Below are 16,720 nucleotides of genomic sequence, written 5' to 3' on the forward strand. Positions count from 1 at the left end.
AAAACAATCCAAGTACCGCATCAAATGCAAGCGTTTGCAGCGCCGCAAAATGTTCATTCTCCGGTTCCAATACCTTCTTTTTTTTTTCTTTGCCGCACAAAAAAGGAATGTACAAAACAAAAGGAGAACAATGCCGGTCCGTACAAAGACAGACTCGACGAAAAGACAAAGAAAAGATACGAGGAAAAAAATCAAAGGAGTGAAAGTGTCAGACCCTTACGAGCACACAGAGGGACAAAAGACATTAGCGTGCTGCCCAACTTTCACCACGCTCAGATTTATAATTATACGGTTCTTGGAGTGAGTGCATACACTCATGAAGTTTAGTAACTTCAGGTCACTGTAACAAGCCCAGGTACAGTTTACCGACGGATGGGTGCAGGACCTTGAAATGCACCGTGTAGAACGAAAGACCATCGTACGAACAAAGGTAAGTTTACCAGTCTCACAAATCGTCGTCATAAATACACATTCGTTAACCGTTTATTAATATAACCTTTGAGCTCAACGGTAATTAATTAGTGGAAATAATCTCTGGTAGCATTACAGAAATGTAGCAGTGACAATACAACCCGTTCTCACTCCCGACGCGTAAAATAATGACGATTTGTCACGTCCCTTAACTTCTCATGCTGACGCCTAAGGTACTGTAACGTTGGGTTGTGTTGTGTGGTTGAGAAGAGGCGGCAAAACACCTAGCAGGCTAGGCGGAAGGATACACACCCACACTGGTATCAGTAATCCACGGTGGTTCTTTAATACGCATTCTTCAGCAACCATATAAAAGCCCGGCTGAACGGCTGCGGCTCAACAACAAAATGCCCAGCGTTCATACAACCCAAGCGTTGCAAACAAAACAAAAAAAGGGTCTGGAAAAGAAAACATAAGTCCGTCCCTCGTTAAGCACGAGCGTGAAGGCACGTGTCCTCATAATCCCAGAGCGAGAGAGAGAGAGTGAGAGCAGTGGCACACACTGATGACACCATCAACCCTCGATTTGGGTGTCTTAACACTAACGTTTGTAATAGATTTAATCCATCATCGTTGGATTAAATGGCTAATGCTGCAGTAGCCACGTGTAGTCGTTACAAGTCGTTACAAGTCGCAAGCATGCTGACGGTAGCTGTGGCCATTTTTAAATACATTACACCGTTTCCGAGCTCAGTCACCTCTGTTTGTTTGAAGCTTTTATGAAAAAACAAACTTTGAAACACACATCAAGGTATTACTTTAAATATATGTATTTTTTACATACCTGCATTAGAATCAATCAGTTCCGCCTCATTTTCTTATTCTTATAAATGGGTCTCTCCGTTCTCCCATCATCCTTTGTGTTACCGCGCCAGATCCGCGGCCCCGAACCGTAGTAAGGAAACCTCTGGCAGTTACTTGACTCGCAGCCGGCAACAGCTTACTATACAGGTCAACTCCGCTAGCAAGAAGATCGAGGGAGGCGTAGGAAACTGCTTTACTGAACCTTTATTTCTCCTCCAAGGCACGAACACCGCGTACAGTGGGCTGAAACAGTTTACTCACAGCGGGCATCGCCGATACAACTTTGGCTGCCGAGGGAGTTATTATATTCCTTTTATTTACTTTCTCTTCGTCTCTTCTGTAGTTAACCGTTACTCTTCTTTTCCTTCTCCGCTCACCCTCACACACCCGACAGGCAGTTCCGCTACACACACCCGCATACATTTCCCATCAGGCTTCACCCTTAAAGGACCATGCCTGTAACACTACCCCCACTCTGGATGATAATTAAACCCTTAACATCATTCCAGCACATGAACCCCCCATTAACAAGGAAACATACAGCATTCGTGCCCCCAGTCCAAAAATGGCGATCCTTAGGATGGAACAATCTTGAAGTAGACAACTGTCCATATTTTAAGCACAAGAAAACATAGGATGTACAGGGTTCACTTTGAGGAGGGTGTAAGTCAATGTCCATATCCCGCCCTTCACATAGACAGTATTCATAAAGAAAGACATTAAGGCACTACAGCTGAACGTTTACCCCTATATCCAGCTTTACCTCATTAGTATAAACAGTTCAAACAATAACTTGCAGCCCGTCGACAGCCATGTTGCCAGGAAACAGCAAGACAAACAAGCCCAACAGTACACGTAAGAATAGCCCCCTGTAACAACTCAATTTACAACAGTCATATCACTTAACATATGTAACATGAACAATTTTTTTTTTTTTTTTTTTAACTACTGAGCAGGGCAGCGATCCGCCTACACCCCGACTCAGTTAGGACATACTAGCCTAGTGACTGACCCAGTCACCAAACATGTCCGGCGCCCGCCGCACACGCTGTGGTCTGGAACGGGGTGTGGACCTGAAGGAAGGGTGCTGTTCTGGTCCTTCAGCCCCATCCACGTAAGGCTGAACAGGGCTGGCTGGCAACCCACTACCATCTCCTTGAGTGGGTGGCGGAGAGCCAGCTCTCAGGGAAGCACCAGTATCTGGTTGATCTGCCCCAGCTGGGGTCTCCCACAAGTCGAAGGGGCCGAAATCAATGTCAGAATCGCTTTCGTCGAGCGCTGGAGGAGGCACCTCGGTGGGTGCTGCCTGGTCGGAGTCTTGGAAGACCCAGCTGTTGTCCAGCGGCGTTCTTGAGTGATAAGGCTTGAGTCTGTCGTGATGAACCACTTTAGCCTTTGCTCGGGGCCCCTTTTTAATGCAGTAGACTAAATCATCCAACAGGCCCACTACGAAGTAGGGGCCCTCATAGGAAGGCAGAAACTTGCGAACCTTGTGCCGCACTCTCTTGGTCCCTTTGATCAGATGCCACACTGCAGCGCCGACTGGATACTGAACTTGGCAGATATTCTTATCGTACTGTTTCTTAGCGCGCTCAACAGATTTCCCGAGAGCCTCCCGTGCCAGTTGGTGGGAAAGCTCCAGCCTTTCCCTGAGTTGCACCACATACTGTGGTGTAGTGCAGTTGGGGGTGTCGTCGGCCGGCAGACCCGCGACCAGGTCAATAGGCTCGGTTATCTCTCGGCCCAGAAGCATCATGTTTGGGGTCAATCCTGTGGAACTGTGCTTAGTTGCCCGATAAGCCATGACAGCATAGGGAATCATTATATCCCAGTCCCAGTGGCAGCGCTCCGCGGTGGTGGCTAAGGCCTTCTGCAGGGTAGCATTAAAACGCTCTACCTGGCCATCGGACTGTGGATGAAAGGGCGTGGTGCGTGTCTTTTTGATTCCGAACAGTTCACACATCCCCTGGAACACAGCCGACTCAAAGTTGGTGCCCTGGTCGCTATGCAGAGACTGTGGGGCTCCATATCTACATACCCACTCCGCAACAACCTTTCCTGCCACCGTGGGCGCTTGTGCATCGGGGACTGGATAAGCCTCCACCCACTTGCTGAAGTAGTCTTGTACCACCAATATGAATCGGTTATGCCTTTCTGTTTCGTTCAACGGTCCCATCAGATCGACTGCAATCCTCTCCATGGGGGCGCCAACACGTACCGTGCCCATCGCTGCCTGGGGGGTTTTTGGGGGCCGCGCCCTTTCCGCACAACTGGTGCAAGTGCGGCACCACAGGGTCACATCATCTTTCATGTTGTACCAGTAGTACCTATTCTTCAAGCGTGCCAGGGTCCTTTCTGCCCCAAAGTGGCCACCCACTGGGCCATCGTGCATCTGCTGCATTACGGAGTGATGATAGGCGTGAGGCAGAAGGATTTGGGGGAAAAACACATTACTTTCTGTACAGTGGAATTTCCTCACCAGCACTCCATCTTTTAGGTACAGTCTCTTCCACTGCGCCCAGTAGGCTTTGGTTGCGGGGCTGCATGCCGCTACATCGGCCCAGACGGGCCGACCTTCCCCTTTTTCCTTCCATTCCCAAACTGGGCCTATATCCACATCGTTCTTCTGGCTAGCCAAGAGCTGTTCTGGGGTCCAGCCACTGAACAAGCTAGTGTGATGGGACTCATCCACCCGGTGGATATTTGGGCAGGTGTCGTGGCTACTACTGGAACAACAGTCCACTGCTGCTACGGGTGCACACTCTGGTTCTGCTACCCGGCTTTTCCCATCGGTACCATCAGGCCCCACTACCCCCACTGGGGGCTGCCCTGGGGGGGTCATGCTGGTACCACAGTCCTCTAAGTTACACTGCACACCTTTATGCTCGAACCGGTCGCTGTTGATGGTGGGCTCTGGGAGTGTGCACGGGCATGAAGCGCGGCAGGGTCTCCTGGAAAGTGCATCCGCATTCTGGTGGTTTTTCCCAGGTCGGTGCAGCACCTGGAAGTTATACTCTGCCAGCTTCTCCAACCAGCGGGCCAGCTGGCCCTCGGGCTCCCTCAGCCTGGTCAGCCAGCGGAGGCTGCTATGGTCAGTCCGGACAGTGAACGGCCTACCCAGCAGGTACTGTCTGAAGTGGGAAGTGAACGCCACAACCGCCAGAAGCTCTCGCCTGGTCGTACAATAGTTTTGTTCGGTAGCCGACAGCCGCCTGCTCCCATAGGCCAAGACCCGCTCTTCGCCCCCTTGCACTTGGGAGAGAATCGCTCCAATCCCACAATTGCTGGCATCAGTGTCGAGGAAGAAGTCACCCTGGTCCAGTGGGTAACCCAGGACAGGGGCTGCCGTAAGCCGTCTTTTTAATTCCTGGAATGCTCCCTGGCAGTCGGCAGTCCAGTTAAAACGGGCATACTTCTTAGTGAGTTCGTGGAGGGGTTTAGCCACTGTGGCAAAGTCCTCCACGAACCGGCGGTAGTATGAGGCTAAGCCAACAAACTGACGCACTTCTGTGACGGTCCGCGGTGCAGGCCAGTCCGTCACCTGCTGGACTTTCTGGGGGTCCGTGGAAATACCTCCAGCAGAGATGATATGGCCCAGATAGGCCACCTGCTCCCGAAACAGGCAGCATTTAGATGGCTTCAGTTTTAGGTTGGCTCCACGCAATCTGATGAACACTTGCTCGAGCCGCTCCAGCATCTGGGTGCTATCCTGGCCCAGGACAATGATGTCATCTAGGTACACTAGGCATGTCTCCCACTGCAGCCCAGCCAGGACTCTGTCCATAAGCCTTTGGAATGTGGCCGGTGCGTTGCACAGTCCAAACGGCATCACATTCCACTCGAACAATCCCTTACGGGTACAAAATGCAGCTGCTTTTCGGGCTCTGGGGGTCATCTCTACCTGCCAGTACCCTGAAGTCAGGTCTAGTGTACTGAAGTACTTGGCAGTAGAAAGCGTGTCAAGGGTGTCCTGGATGCGTGGCAGGGGATAAGCGTCTTTAAGGGTTCGCTCATTTAGTGGTCTATAGTCCACGCATAGTCTGGGACTCTGGTCCTTCTTCTTCACCATCACAATTGGAGCAGCCCAGCCACTATTGCTAGGTTGAGCTAGCCCAGCCTCCAAGCTCTGCTGTACTTGCTGGTCGGCCGCTATTTGTTTGTCCCCTGCCATCCTGCGCGGCGGGTGCTTAACTGGTGGCCCTGGCGTGGTCAGGATGTCATGCTGGACAACACCAGTGCGACCAAGGTCATTCGGGCCAGTGGAGAAGACATCACTGTAGGACCTCAGCAGGCCTGCCAGATCGTAGCGGGCAACGTGAGTCAAACCGGGGCTGCTCTCGGCGTAAAGGGCCTGCAAATGGCTTGGTACAGAAGCAGGGGGAGTACCATTAAGTTCGAGGGCTGCCAGGACCCTTGGTGGGCGACCCCCCGATCCCTCCAGGACCTGCACGGGCTGAAGAACCCCTGCCACGGCACCACGCTTTAAGGTGACAGCTGCGGCCCCAGGGTTAAAGACTCTGATTGGGATGCTAGAGGGTTTACTAGGTTGCACAACTGCGTGAGCTACCAGTACTTGGTGCTTCTCCACAAAGCCCTTTGTAGGGCTTAGCATCATGTCTCTATGGGCGGCACAGTGGGAGCTGGAAAACCCGGGGACCACATACTCGCAGCCTGGTTCCAAAACCGTAGTGCGTGCCACCCTAACAACAAGCACCTGGGGTCGAGGGCCCACGCCAGAACATGGTATCTTTTCATTAAACAGGGTTATCTCTTGGCGGCCGTAGTCTAAGCAAGCGCACGATTGTTGCAGGAAAGGGTGCCCCAGAATAACTTCAGTGCCTTCAGCCATGTCGGCCAAAAGAAAGTCTACATTTTCAACACCGCTCCCCACCTGTACAGGCAGGATGACCTCGCCCAGAACGGCCAATCCCTCTGGACCAATGCCTTGTAGAGTCTGAGCAATGGATGCCTGCACCTGAGGTCTTGACTCTGCGGGGATGGTGTTAAAATAGTGGAGGGGCAGCACATTCCGCCGTGCACCAGAATCCAGCAAGGCCCGTATTTCCCGTCCCTGTATTGCTATCTGGACACACATCACATCTTGGCCTCCGTTGTGGAACACTGTGCCTGGGTCAGGGGCTGGGCCTCTAGCAGCTTTTACAGGCTTTTGGGCAGGTGAGCGAGGAGAGGGGCAGTTCCTCTGTAGATGTCCTATGCCGGAGCAGTTATGGCAAACAGCCTCCTTCCTGCTTGACCTGTTAGATGTGCTCCAGCTTTGGCGCCCACGCTGGATAGGTCTTTGGGCCCTCTCCGGTGGTTCATAACTTAGCATATGAACACTCTCCCGTAATGCAGCTGTTCGGGTCCCCTGTGCTGTAGAGACTCGTGGCCCTGGCTGCATAAGCTGTGTGACTGCCCTGGCGGCCCTTTTCGTTGTCTCGAACCTGTGGGCGATTTCATAGGCTCTTGCCAGGGTGCGTGGTTGTTCTTCCAACAATTTCTGGACCATTTCAGCATCTGCCAAAGCATTAGTGAAGATCTCTACAGCAATGCAGTCCTGCTGCAGCTCGGAGCGGTTGGCATACACAATGGAAACCTTCTCGTATATATCATCTCTGAGGGTGTGCAGGGCCTCACCTGGTTTCCGGATTCTCTGCCGTAGCTCAATGCCAATGGCTGCTGCATGCTCTGAACATGGCCCATAGGCAGCCTCCACCTCCTCCACAATCCTCTGGTAACTCCAGCGAGCAGATTTGGGGTTTTTGTGGATTATGGCTCCAGCTGCGCCCCTCAGGCTGAATCTCAGTTGGACAGCCATGGTGTTCTCCGTCCAGCAGTTGGCCTTTGCACAGGTCTCGAACTGATAGAGAAAGTCTTTCCATGACCCTGACCCATCGAAATGGTCTGGTTGTAATGTGGGAATTTTCTCCTTGCCCCTCGTCTGTCCATCAGCACTACAATCTGCAAAACCCCCGTCTTGCACTACACCAGGAAAACAGCCGCGTGGCCCTGGCATGGCTTGTTTTGAACTGTGACCCTGGTCATGCTTGCAAAGCCCACACCCCCCATCTGGTGCTGGTATTGCCATGCGAGTTGTTGGGGAAAAATAGCCCTGAGCTGGCATTTCATAGCTGTACTGCGCAGGTTGGGGTATACCCGGCATAATGTGTAGCTTCGCTGGCTCAGTAAACGGCGTTTTTCTAGGGACACTGCAGGTACAGTTCATGGCGGTGAATGGCTGGCTGCATGGCCGAGATGTAACAATCCGAGGTGGGTGATCATGCGAGCCATGCTGTCCCACTGTGAGCGGTGTAGATGCAGTGTTACCAGGGCCTCCGCAGTCTGAGCACTGCAACTGCTTAAACTCACTGCACACTGCATTCTGCTTCGCTATTGGTGTTAAGAAAGGGTTGGTGTGAGCTGAAGGTGGCGGGGTGAGATGCCATGCAGCCTCAAACTCCGTCGTATAGACTGCTGCTATGCTCGCCGCTGGCGTTAACTCTATGTCCGTGATGAAGGGGTTGCTGCTGTGGATTCTATTGTTTACATAAGTGGCACGGTCCACATTAGCTGTGCCACTCTCTGGGGTTTCTGGCAAAAATGGGTTGCTGCTCTTACTGAAGTACATTCCCATGCCATCCCCTTCAGCATCTCTCGGAGCCGCCATTTTCTCTGTCGTCCGAGGGAAAAGAGAAAAAGAAAGTTCGCTCCCTCTCTCTCGGCGCTTTGCGGAGTTTTATCCCGGACGAGCCCCCAGTGTTACCGCGCCAGATCCGCGGCCCCGAACCGTAGTAAGGAAACCTCTGGCAGTTACTTGACTCGCAGCCGGCAACAGCTTACTATACAGGTCAACTCCGCTAGCAAGAAGATCGAGGGAGGCGTAGGAAACTGCTTTACTGAACCTTTATTTCTCCTCCAAGGCACGAACACCGCGTACAGTGGGCTGAAACAGTTTACTCACAGCGGGCATCGCCGATACAACTTTGGCTGCCGAGGGAGTTATTATATTCCTTTTATTAACTTTCTCTTCGTCTCTTCTGTAGTTAACCGTTACTCTTCTTTTCCTTCTCCGCTCACCCTCACACACCCGACAGGCAGTTCCGCTACACACACCCGCATACATTTCCCATCAGGCTTCACCCTTAAAGGACCATGCCTGTAACATTTGCTTACACAGGTTGCGTCTGATTGGTTGGAGCTGAGCGACATCCAAAACTAACAGGAGTGGTGAATGAATCTATAAATGTGTTTTACGTGTGAAATGAAAATAATAAACCTAACAAAGGATTATGTACGTTAAATCTGCGCACTTTCAGATCGTGAATCAGTTTGGAAAACACTGTGTGATGGCCACAACATGAAGCGATTTTATTGTTGAATTATCAGTGATACTTTCACGTGTTTTTGTTGAGAAATGTTAACGATGTCATTACAAGAAAGCATTAAATAAGGGAGAAAAACCCGTTGGCGGAGAGGGTCCTCGGTTCTCCAGTTAGATTGTGCTTCACAGCGTCATGTTTCGCCGTGACGGGGTTATTATTGGAGTAAATGGATGGCTGGCGCCTCTGCTCGAAGCGTCTCTGATCGCCGTGAGCGGGTTCATATTGGAATGAATTGACAACCCACAGCATCACATAAAAACGTGGAAGGGTACTGTAACAGCCGTTATGGTGTGGTGTCCCTTTAAAGGACTTGTGTGCTGCAAAATACCCTCACATGGTGCGTAAAGCAGTTTTTGCGCTAAGAGTTCTGCTAGCTCTTTACAAACTGATGATGCTAACGTTAATTGCTAACGTTAACTGGAGCGCCAAGACTGAAAATCATTTGAGTTGCGTTAGTTATGTGTTTATGTCACTGAGTTCTGCAAAAATCTCTTTCCTCTTTAGCTTGAAAATGAGTGATTCAGAGGATCCCGAGCTGGAGGAAGAGCTTCAGGCTGCTGACGAACTCCTTCAAGATATGCAGGTAACATTTTTAGTGGAAACAGTTGTTAAAGAGGGAACACGCTTGTCTAATATTTTGTACGGAGTAAACGTTATGTTATTTGAATTTATTTTTAAAGTTTATGTCAAATTAAGTTGGTTAACTTAAGATGTTTGATAATCTTTGCTTTAATCATAGACTGTATTTTAGGTGTTCCCTTTTTTCCTTGTTAATTGCGTAGAATGATGCACGGAGTGAACCTCAGCCAAGACCAGTGCGCTGGAAAAAACGTGACAGACAGGGAGATTTTATTCCTCAAAGACCATCAACCAGTCGAAGTACTAGTTGCATGCCACGTGGTCAGTGTTCACGCAACCATTGATTTTATCTCACAACTTGTTTTCACCAAAGAATTTCAGTAAGTAAATATTCTTCATCCCCCCCCCCCCCCCTCAGTGTCCAGAGAGCAGCATCAATGTCCACGTGAAGAACCTAGTTATGTTGCCAGTGTCAACCCAACAAAAGGTACTTTACCTTCTTGTATATATTGTGATTTCTGTTTACTTTTATATTTGTTGTTATAGTTGAGTTAGGCAGGGCTTTTGTGGAGTCCTAAGAAACATACTGCCTAGAGTGTTTTTCACTTTGTGGAAGAGTTTCTTCCTTTCTTTATATTTTTTTCTGTATAGTGTATGGAACTGAGGTGCTTCGTCAGGAGCTCCTTCAGTTGTTGGAGGATGGAGAAGAGGACGCAGCCATGACTTGTGAGACGTCGTGTGAGTCAGCTGCTACTCACTGGGCGATCAGAAATATGGTGTCCTTGCAAAAGTGGAAAGAGGCCAGGCCTTGTCTTATAGACAATATGTTAGCTACTCTGGATCCACAGTCACACCGTGTGTGTCAGTGTGGCAAACAAGTAGTTGTGAGGTGTCTGGACTGCCTGCCTCTTCCATTCCTTTGTGCTGACTGTGATATTGCAGTTCACACACGCTTTGTCCTGCACAACAGAGAGGCAGTAACAGGAGGGTTTTTGCAGCCTTCATCAGAGTTTCACAAGCCAATAGGTACGGTTTTTAAGTCTTATGCATTTCTTGCTATGTACTATGAGTGGGTGCTGTTATTGTATATTTATTGTGTATCAGTTAATTTCTAATTCTTTTTATATATATTGTGTGTTTTAATGTTAGTTCGGCTGTTGCCTGTGCAAAGGCCAGACCATGTGTGTGACTGCCCAGCAGGTAACGTTGAGGTTTCACCCGGTGCAATTGTGGCTCTTGTAACCATAAATGGTAAGTTGCCCTTTTGTCACACACTACATACACAATAGATGTGTTTGGAGGTTTTATTGCAAATTGTGCATTGCTATCTTGGTTTGAATTACCCTCGGCCCGCAGTATATGTGGGCACCTGTCAAAGGTCATTTGGATTTACCAGACCGATTTGAAAACAACATGAAAAAAATGAATGCTTTGAGCCATGACTGAATTTATCCTTATCCTTTCTAAAGGCCGTTATAACCTTACACTACCAGTGGTGAGCTGCACCAGCTGTGGCCTAATGTGGTCCCCCTCAGTTAAGGACATCCTGGGTAGTGGATATTGGCCTGGCACCTTAAATTTCTGCACCCTGTTTTCAATGGATGTCTTTCAGTCTTTCTATGACATTAAGAAGGCTGCACCAGGGATGTCACTTAAGGCATTTGTCAAAATGCTGGATGAACGAACAGCCCATTTTGGAAGGGTGGGTTTCTAAATTTGCTAAGTTTAAGGAAATTGTGCAAATCAATGTTTATGATGACTGTCCTTGAATATTCTGTTGTATGTCCTCTATGTAAAAGAATGGTCGAATATCAGCTGATGCCTTCAGTAAAAGTTTCTTGGAGTGGAGTGCTGTAAAGTTTGAGGTGGACAGGATGTGCAAGGAGCCATGCTTTAGCTGCCCTGCCTGCACTCCAGACATGCTCGCCGTCTCAGTTGATGGAAACCGCAAGCTTTATCGCTTTCAATCAAATGCAAGGTACGTTATGCATTGTGGACATAAATCAAATATGGATTTGTACAAAAATGTATTTTAATGTTTCTTTTCAAACAACTGTCACTGTGTTCGTTCAGCACTTCAGAGCAGGGGAACTTTGAAGGTGTCTTCATTGAAAAAGATGAGGAAGTTGCTGAGTTTGTGAAATACATCCAGAGACACACAAATCATGTAAGATACACATATGCGTTAATCTTGTTAAAATGATGTTAATGCCGTAACCATATACACATACGTGTGTGTGCATGTGTGTGTGTGTGTGTGTGTGTGTGTGTGTGTGTAGACATATATGGATGGGTCGATATTTTTTTTATTTTTCTCTTGGTGTTGTCGTAATACTATTTACTTTACTTTATCTTAATGTTTACTTAATTTTGTCACCATGTGTATTTAAAAAAAACAACATGATTTTTATTTTGTGTTATCAGTGCTGTCCTGGGGAGATATGAGGTCTCGTGTGACTTAAGGCTAATTCAGCTAATTGTTATGCATTTGTTTTAAAAAGTTTGTCCGTGATAGGGCTTAATCATGCCATGTCTTTTATGTTAAAATCTTTGAGTGTATAGGTCCCGGGGAAAGGGTTGTGCGGATCTTCATCTTGGACTGCAGCAAAGGAGTCGTCCAAAAAGTCCACTGGGAAGTTGGATGAGGAGGGCATGGAAATAGCTGTTTGTCGCCACGGAGTCCTCTTAGCTGCATTGAACATGTTTCGAGGGGAGATCTTTGCTTACCCCCTTTTTCTCCAGAGGAAGTTGGCAGCTAGCGTCCCAGGACATATTACGTTCCTTTGCTCCGATGTGGCCTGTAAATATTTCCCCTATTTAACCAAGGTGGCTCAGCAGTGCCCTGAGCTGAGGAACCTCTTGTCAATGCGTCCTTTTCTCTCCGTCATGCATGCAAAGGCTCACACTTGGAAATGCGAGGTATACTGCAGCTTGTAGTTTTGGATTAGTTTGAGACATTTTGTTATAAGGTTGAATGAATTCAGCAGTCATGTATTGTGACCTCCTTTCTATAGATCAAATGGGGAGGTGCATTTCAGGATGGGGCCGGTTCAACAGTTGGAGAAGAGGTGGAACAAGTAAACAGTTTCCTGTCTAGGGCGGCCATCACAACGAAGTACATGTCTAAAGCAGGTATGTGTCCATGTCTGAGATTCCACTCAGTCTCCTGCTCATTAATTCTTATTTGTATACTAACTGAAATGCAGGGCGAACAGACATGCTGACCCTCCTGGCTTTGGGGTGGAACAAAAGGAAAGTGGAACATCTGGGCCGCACTTTGAGCCAGCGATATCTAAAGGTCATTTTTTTCAACACCCATTTTAATGTGTGTGGTAATGGGGGGGAAACACCAGTACTCTTTTAATGTCAACATGAATGACATTTATGAATGCATTCTTAGATCATAAGGATCCTTAGAGAACAAGTGGAGAGCCTGAATGCGACCAGAAATGAGCTGGGTGTGGATGACGACACGCTGCAGCAATGGGTGGCCGATGTGCAGAAATGGGCTGAAGGTGAGTCTTAATATAATGCACTCGTATATAACAACAGGACCCACCATGGCCTCATTAAAGAACTTAGAGTTAAGATCTTTCTGACAGTGTCAACAAACAATGAAAAATAAGCCTTGTAAAAGCAAATTTATGGCAGAGTTGTTGCGTTTCATCAAATTGGATAGAACCTGGGTTGAAATGATATCGTACTAGTTGGTTTTATAAACCTGAACACCAACATACTTGTTATCTCATGATTATCATGAGATAGCAGCACATGAAGGCTCCAGATGTCTTATAATGAATGTCATCAAGTCAGTGATCACAGAGTCCACTGTAGTTTGGTGACTGTTACTCATCCTGTATTCTGATTAATATTCCTCTCACTTAGAAAGTGATCAAACTGATGGCAGCCTTGGAGCGTTGCAGGCACGAATAGAGGAGCTTGTCGTCATCATCAGAGTGCGAACACAGTCTTTACAGACAAAATGGTGTCACAGTTTCTTTGAAACGGACCGTTTGATACTTAGTTTGTACAGCTTGTGCAGCTACTTTGTAAACAGAATAAAATCAGATCCAGGTTTGTTTAAGCTGGATGTGATTTGTTCTAGCAAACAAATTGATGAGTGTAGATTAAAATGTAACTATATCAGAATCAGAATCAGAAAGGGGTTTATTGCCAAATGTTGAGCAGGTTTACAACATTAGGAAATTGCTGCGGTGCTTCAGTGCAAACATACTGTCATAAATTGCAATTAAATGGACATGAAAAAATAAAAGTAGGAATAAGAATTAAAAGTGCTACGTAGAAAGATATGTGCATGAGATATACATGAGATATATACATGAGATAAGAATTAAGAGTGCTCCGTAGAAGGATATATGCATGAGATATACATGAGATATATACATGAGAATAAGAATTAAAAGTGCTGCGTAGAAAGATATATACATGAGTGCAGGTGGTGATCAGTGCCAAACATGGAATGATGCAGTGACACAGCGTAGGGTCATGTGTTAGTGGTGGGAACAGTCATATGGTTATTGTTCATGAGTCCGACAGCAGAGGGGAAGAAACTGTTCTTATGGCGAGAGGTTCTGGTGCGAATGGACCGGAGCCTCCTGCCTGAGGGGAGCAGGTCAAACAGACTGTGTCCAGGGTGAGAAGGGTCAGCTGAGATCCGAGCTGCACGCCGCAATGTCCTGGAGGTGTACAGGTCCTGCAAAGATGGGAGTCTGCAGCCAATCACCTTCTCAGCAGAGCGCACAACACGCTGCAGTCTCTGTTTGTCCCTGATAGTGGCTCCAGCGTACCACACGGTGATGGAGGAGGTGAGGATGGCTCGATGATTGCAGTGTAGAACTGCATCATCGTCCGTGTTGGCAGGTTGAATTTCTTCAGCTGCCTCAGGAAGTACATCCTCTGCTGGGCTGAGGATGTACTTCCTTCCTTCACATAATATACATCATGTGAAGGTGTGAATTTTTTATGATTATTTACAGATAGCAACAAGAGGCGACACAGAATTCGCAAGGTCATCTTAGTTGAGAAGAAACGCTTGGCGGCTGCTGTTGACGACTACAACAAGCTCGCTGAACCAACAAAGCAAATCGTATCCAGTGATGCCCTCGTGCAGACCGACGTTTGGCCCTGGCAGAGCACAAGTGAACGTAAGCTCTTGATTTATAAATATCCTTTTTAAACAAACTCCCAGTATCTGAGCAGTAGTTGAATGTTTTGTTCTTGAATCATAATATGCTGCTATGTTTTCCCATCTGATGTTGTTAAACTGTAGCTGCTGCTGACCTCCGGACAAAGAGAAAGGTCTTTGAGAAGGTGATGGCTGTGAGGCGCCTGAGAGAGGAGGAGATGATCCTTTGCAGGGAGATGCGGCATCACTGGACAGTGTTGCGAATGCGTTCTGTGGTGTTGGGGACAATCTCCTCAGACTGTAAGCACTTTATTTATTTATTAATTTTTTGATGAATCGATTGAAAATAAGAGCAGATGCTAAAGTCTTACTGGATCTTTTACCTATATCTAGATTGCTAGCTAACACTGCCTTCCCCCTTTTAAAAAAATGTTTAATTACAGCATCCTAATTCCTTGTGTTTATGAGGTGAGGTTTTTTTTTTGTTTTTGTTTTTTTTTACTTTTCTCATATTTATTTGTTTTGTTCTTTTTACAGCCTCCTTTGTTGGCATGTCGGAGGATGCACAGAAGGGACTCTGTAGCCTGGTTTTAAAAAAACAAAGTGAACTGAAAGCTGAAATGCTCAAAGTAAAGGACGTGTACAAGAGAATCCTCAGCCACCAACCACTCCTGGAAATGGACTCGGAGGAGGACATTCCAGACGATGCCACTGAGAGTGATTTGAGCACTTCTGATGAAGACTGATTGTGTCATCATTGATGTTATGTTTGGTAAAATAAAAAGTTAATCACATCTCTGTTCAATGTGATTTTTCAACAGACATTTTACATTTTGAGAAGTAAAATGGAATTTCCTTGGTGCAGTTGTTTACCCTGAATCATTATTTCCCATCTAATTTAATGACTAGTGTACATGTTCAGATATAACATAATTCTTATAACATAATTTAATTCATGGGATGCTTTCTGGACTGCTCAAATTATCACAAAATTTAAAAGCACCAGGCAGCACACTCACAAGTAAATTTTTTGTTCAGTGTTTTGTCGAAGAAATCAACAAGTACAATTGAGATGTTTGCTGTAGTGATGTGTTTGTTAAGAAGCATGCCAGCACACTGGTGAACTGACAGTCCCAGAATGCACCCGAGCCATTGACTCACCCCAGAGCAAATGAAATTGCTTATCTAGAAAGACAACCGTCATCAAAGAAGAAGTAAAAGAGTAGGAAACAAATGGTAAGGGAAGGTACTGTGGGGTAGGAAAGAAAGGCCAGAGCTGTGCAAAATGACCTCCAGCAGGCCACAAATGTGCACGTCTGCTCAAACGGTCAGAAATGGACTCCATGAGGGTGGTATGAGGGCCCGACGTCCACAGGTGGGGTTGTGCTTACAGCCCAACACCGTGCCAGATGTTTGGCATTTGCCAGACAACACAAAGATTGGCAACTTTGCCACTGGAGCCCTGTCCTCCTCACAGATGAAAGCAGGTTCACACTGAGCACTTGTGACAGTCTGGAGATGCCGTGGAGAACCTTCTGCTTCCTGCAACATCCTCCAGCATGAGTTTGGCAGTGGGTCAGTTTTGGTGTGGGGTGGCATTTCTTTGGGGAGCTGCACAGCCCTCCATGTGTTCGGCAGAGGTAGCCTGACTGCCATTAGGTACTGAGATGAGATCCTCAGACCCCTTGTGAGACCATATGCTGGTGCGGTTGGCCCCGGGTTCCTCCTAATGCAAGACAATCCTAGACCTCATGTCGCTGGAGTGTGTCAGCAGTTCCTGCAAGACGAAGGCATTGATGCTGTGGACTGGCCCGCCCATTCCCCAGACCTGAATCCAATTGAGGACATCTGGGACATCATGTCTCGCTCCATCCACCAACTGCACCACAAAATGTCCAGGAGTGGGCAGATGCTTTAGTCCTGGAGTCTGGGAGGAGATCCATCAGGAGAGCATCTGCCACTTCATCAGGAGCATGCCCAGGTGTTGTAGGGAGGTCATACAGGCATGTGGAGGCCACACAGACTAGTGAGCCTCATTTTGACATGTTTTGAGGACATTACATAAAACCAGATTAATGATTCTGTATTGCATTGATCAAGGAACCAACCCAATAGGAGCTAAAGGAATCCTCTTGACATTACTTCACTCAGTAAGTTTATACTATGTTTAATGTGCATTTTCTTCATCAGTTTAGAACATAACATGTTAGCGCTCCCTGGTCCTTTTTGGAGACAGATCCTGAGACAGCAGGCAGCTATGGAGAACTCGTGTCAGCTGTGGTAATTAAGGAATACTTTGATTTAATATTGATTTCATGACAACTATCCTCAGGCACAT

At 47.3% G+C, this 16,720-nt stretch overlaps 2 protein-coding genes and 1 long non-coding RNA gene across 3 annotated transcripts in view; 2 read left to right on the forward strand and 1 right to left on the reverse strand.

Annotated features, from left to right (window-relative positions):
• Positions 1-16,720, reverse strand: part of LOC146578510 (hemicentin-2-like) — an 871,231-nt gene that overhangs the window by 579,668 nt on the left and 274,843 nt on the right. The window lies entirely within an intron of this gene.
• On the forward strand, positions 9,128-10,458 carry LOC146578532 (uncharacterized). The gene is made up of 4 exons (XR_014891498.1): positions 9,128-9,240; positions 9,655-9,723; positions 9,888-10,262; positions 10,386-10,458. It is a non-coding gene; the product is annotated as an uncharacterized LOC146578532 (long non-coding RNA).
• On the forward strand, positions 11,082-15,176 carry LOC146578533 (uncharacterized). Its single transcript, XM_085250180.1, has 10 exons — positions 11,082-11,214; positions 11,310-11,403; positions 11,799-12,155; positions 12,251-12,368; positions 12,443-12,534; positions 12,637-12,751; positions 13,122-13,247; positions 14,234-14,401; positions 14,527-14,682; positions 14,920-15,176. The coding sequence occupies exons 1-10, from the start codon at positions 11,111-11,113 to the stop codon at positions 15,126-15,128; spliced, it is 1,539 nt and encodes a 512-aa protein (XP_085106306.1). The 5' UTR covers positions 11,082-11,110; the 3' UTR covers positions 15,129-15,176.

This window comes from Mchenga conophoros, linkage group LG3 (genome assembly GCF_057382185.1).
Source record: "Mchenga conophoros isolate Kocher_MC1m ecotype Shallow Benthic linkage group LG3, M_conophoros_male_GT1.1, whole genome shotgun sequence".
NCBI lineage: Eukaryota > Metazoa > Chordata > Actinopteri > Cichliformes > Cichlidae > Mchenga > Mchenga conophoros.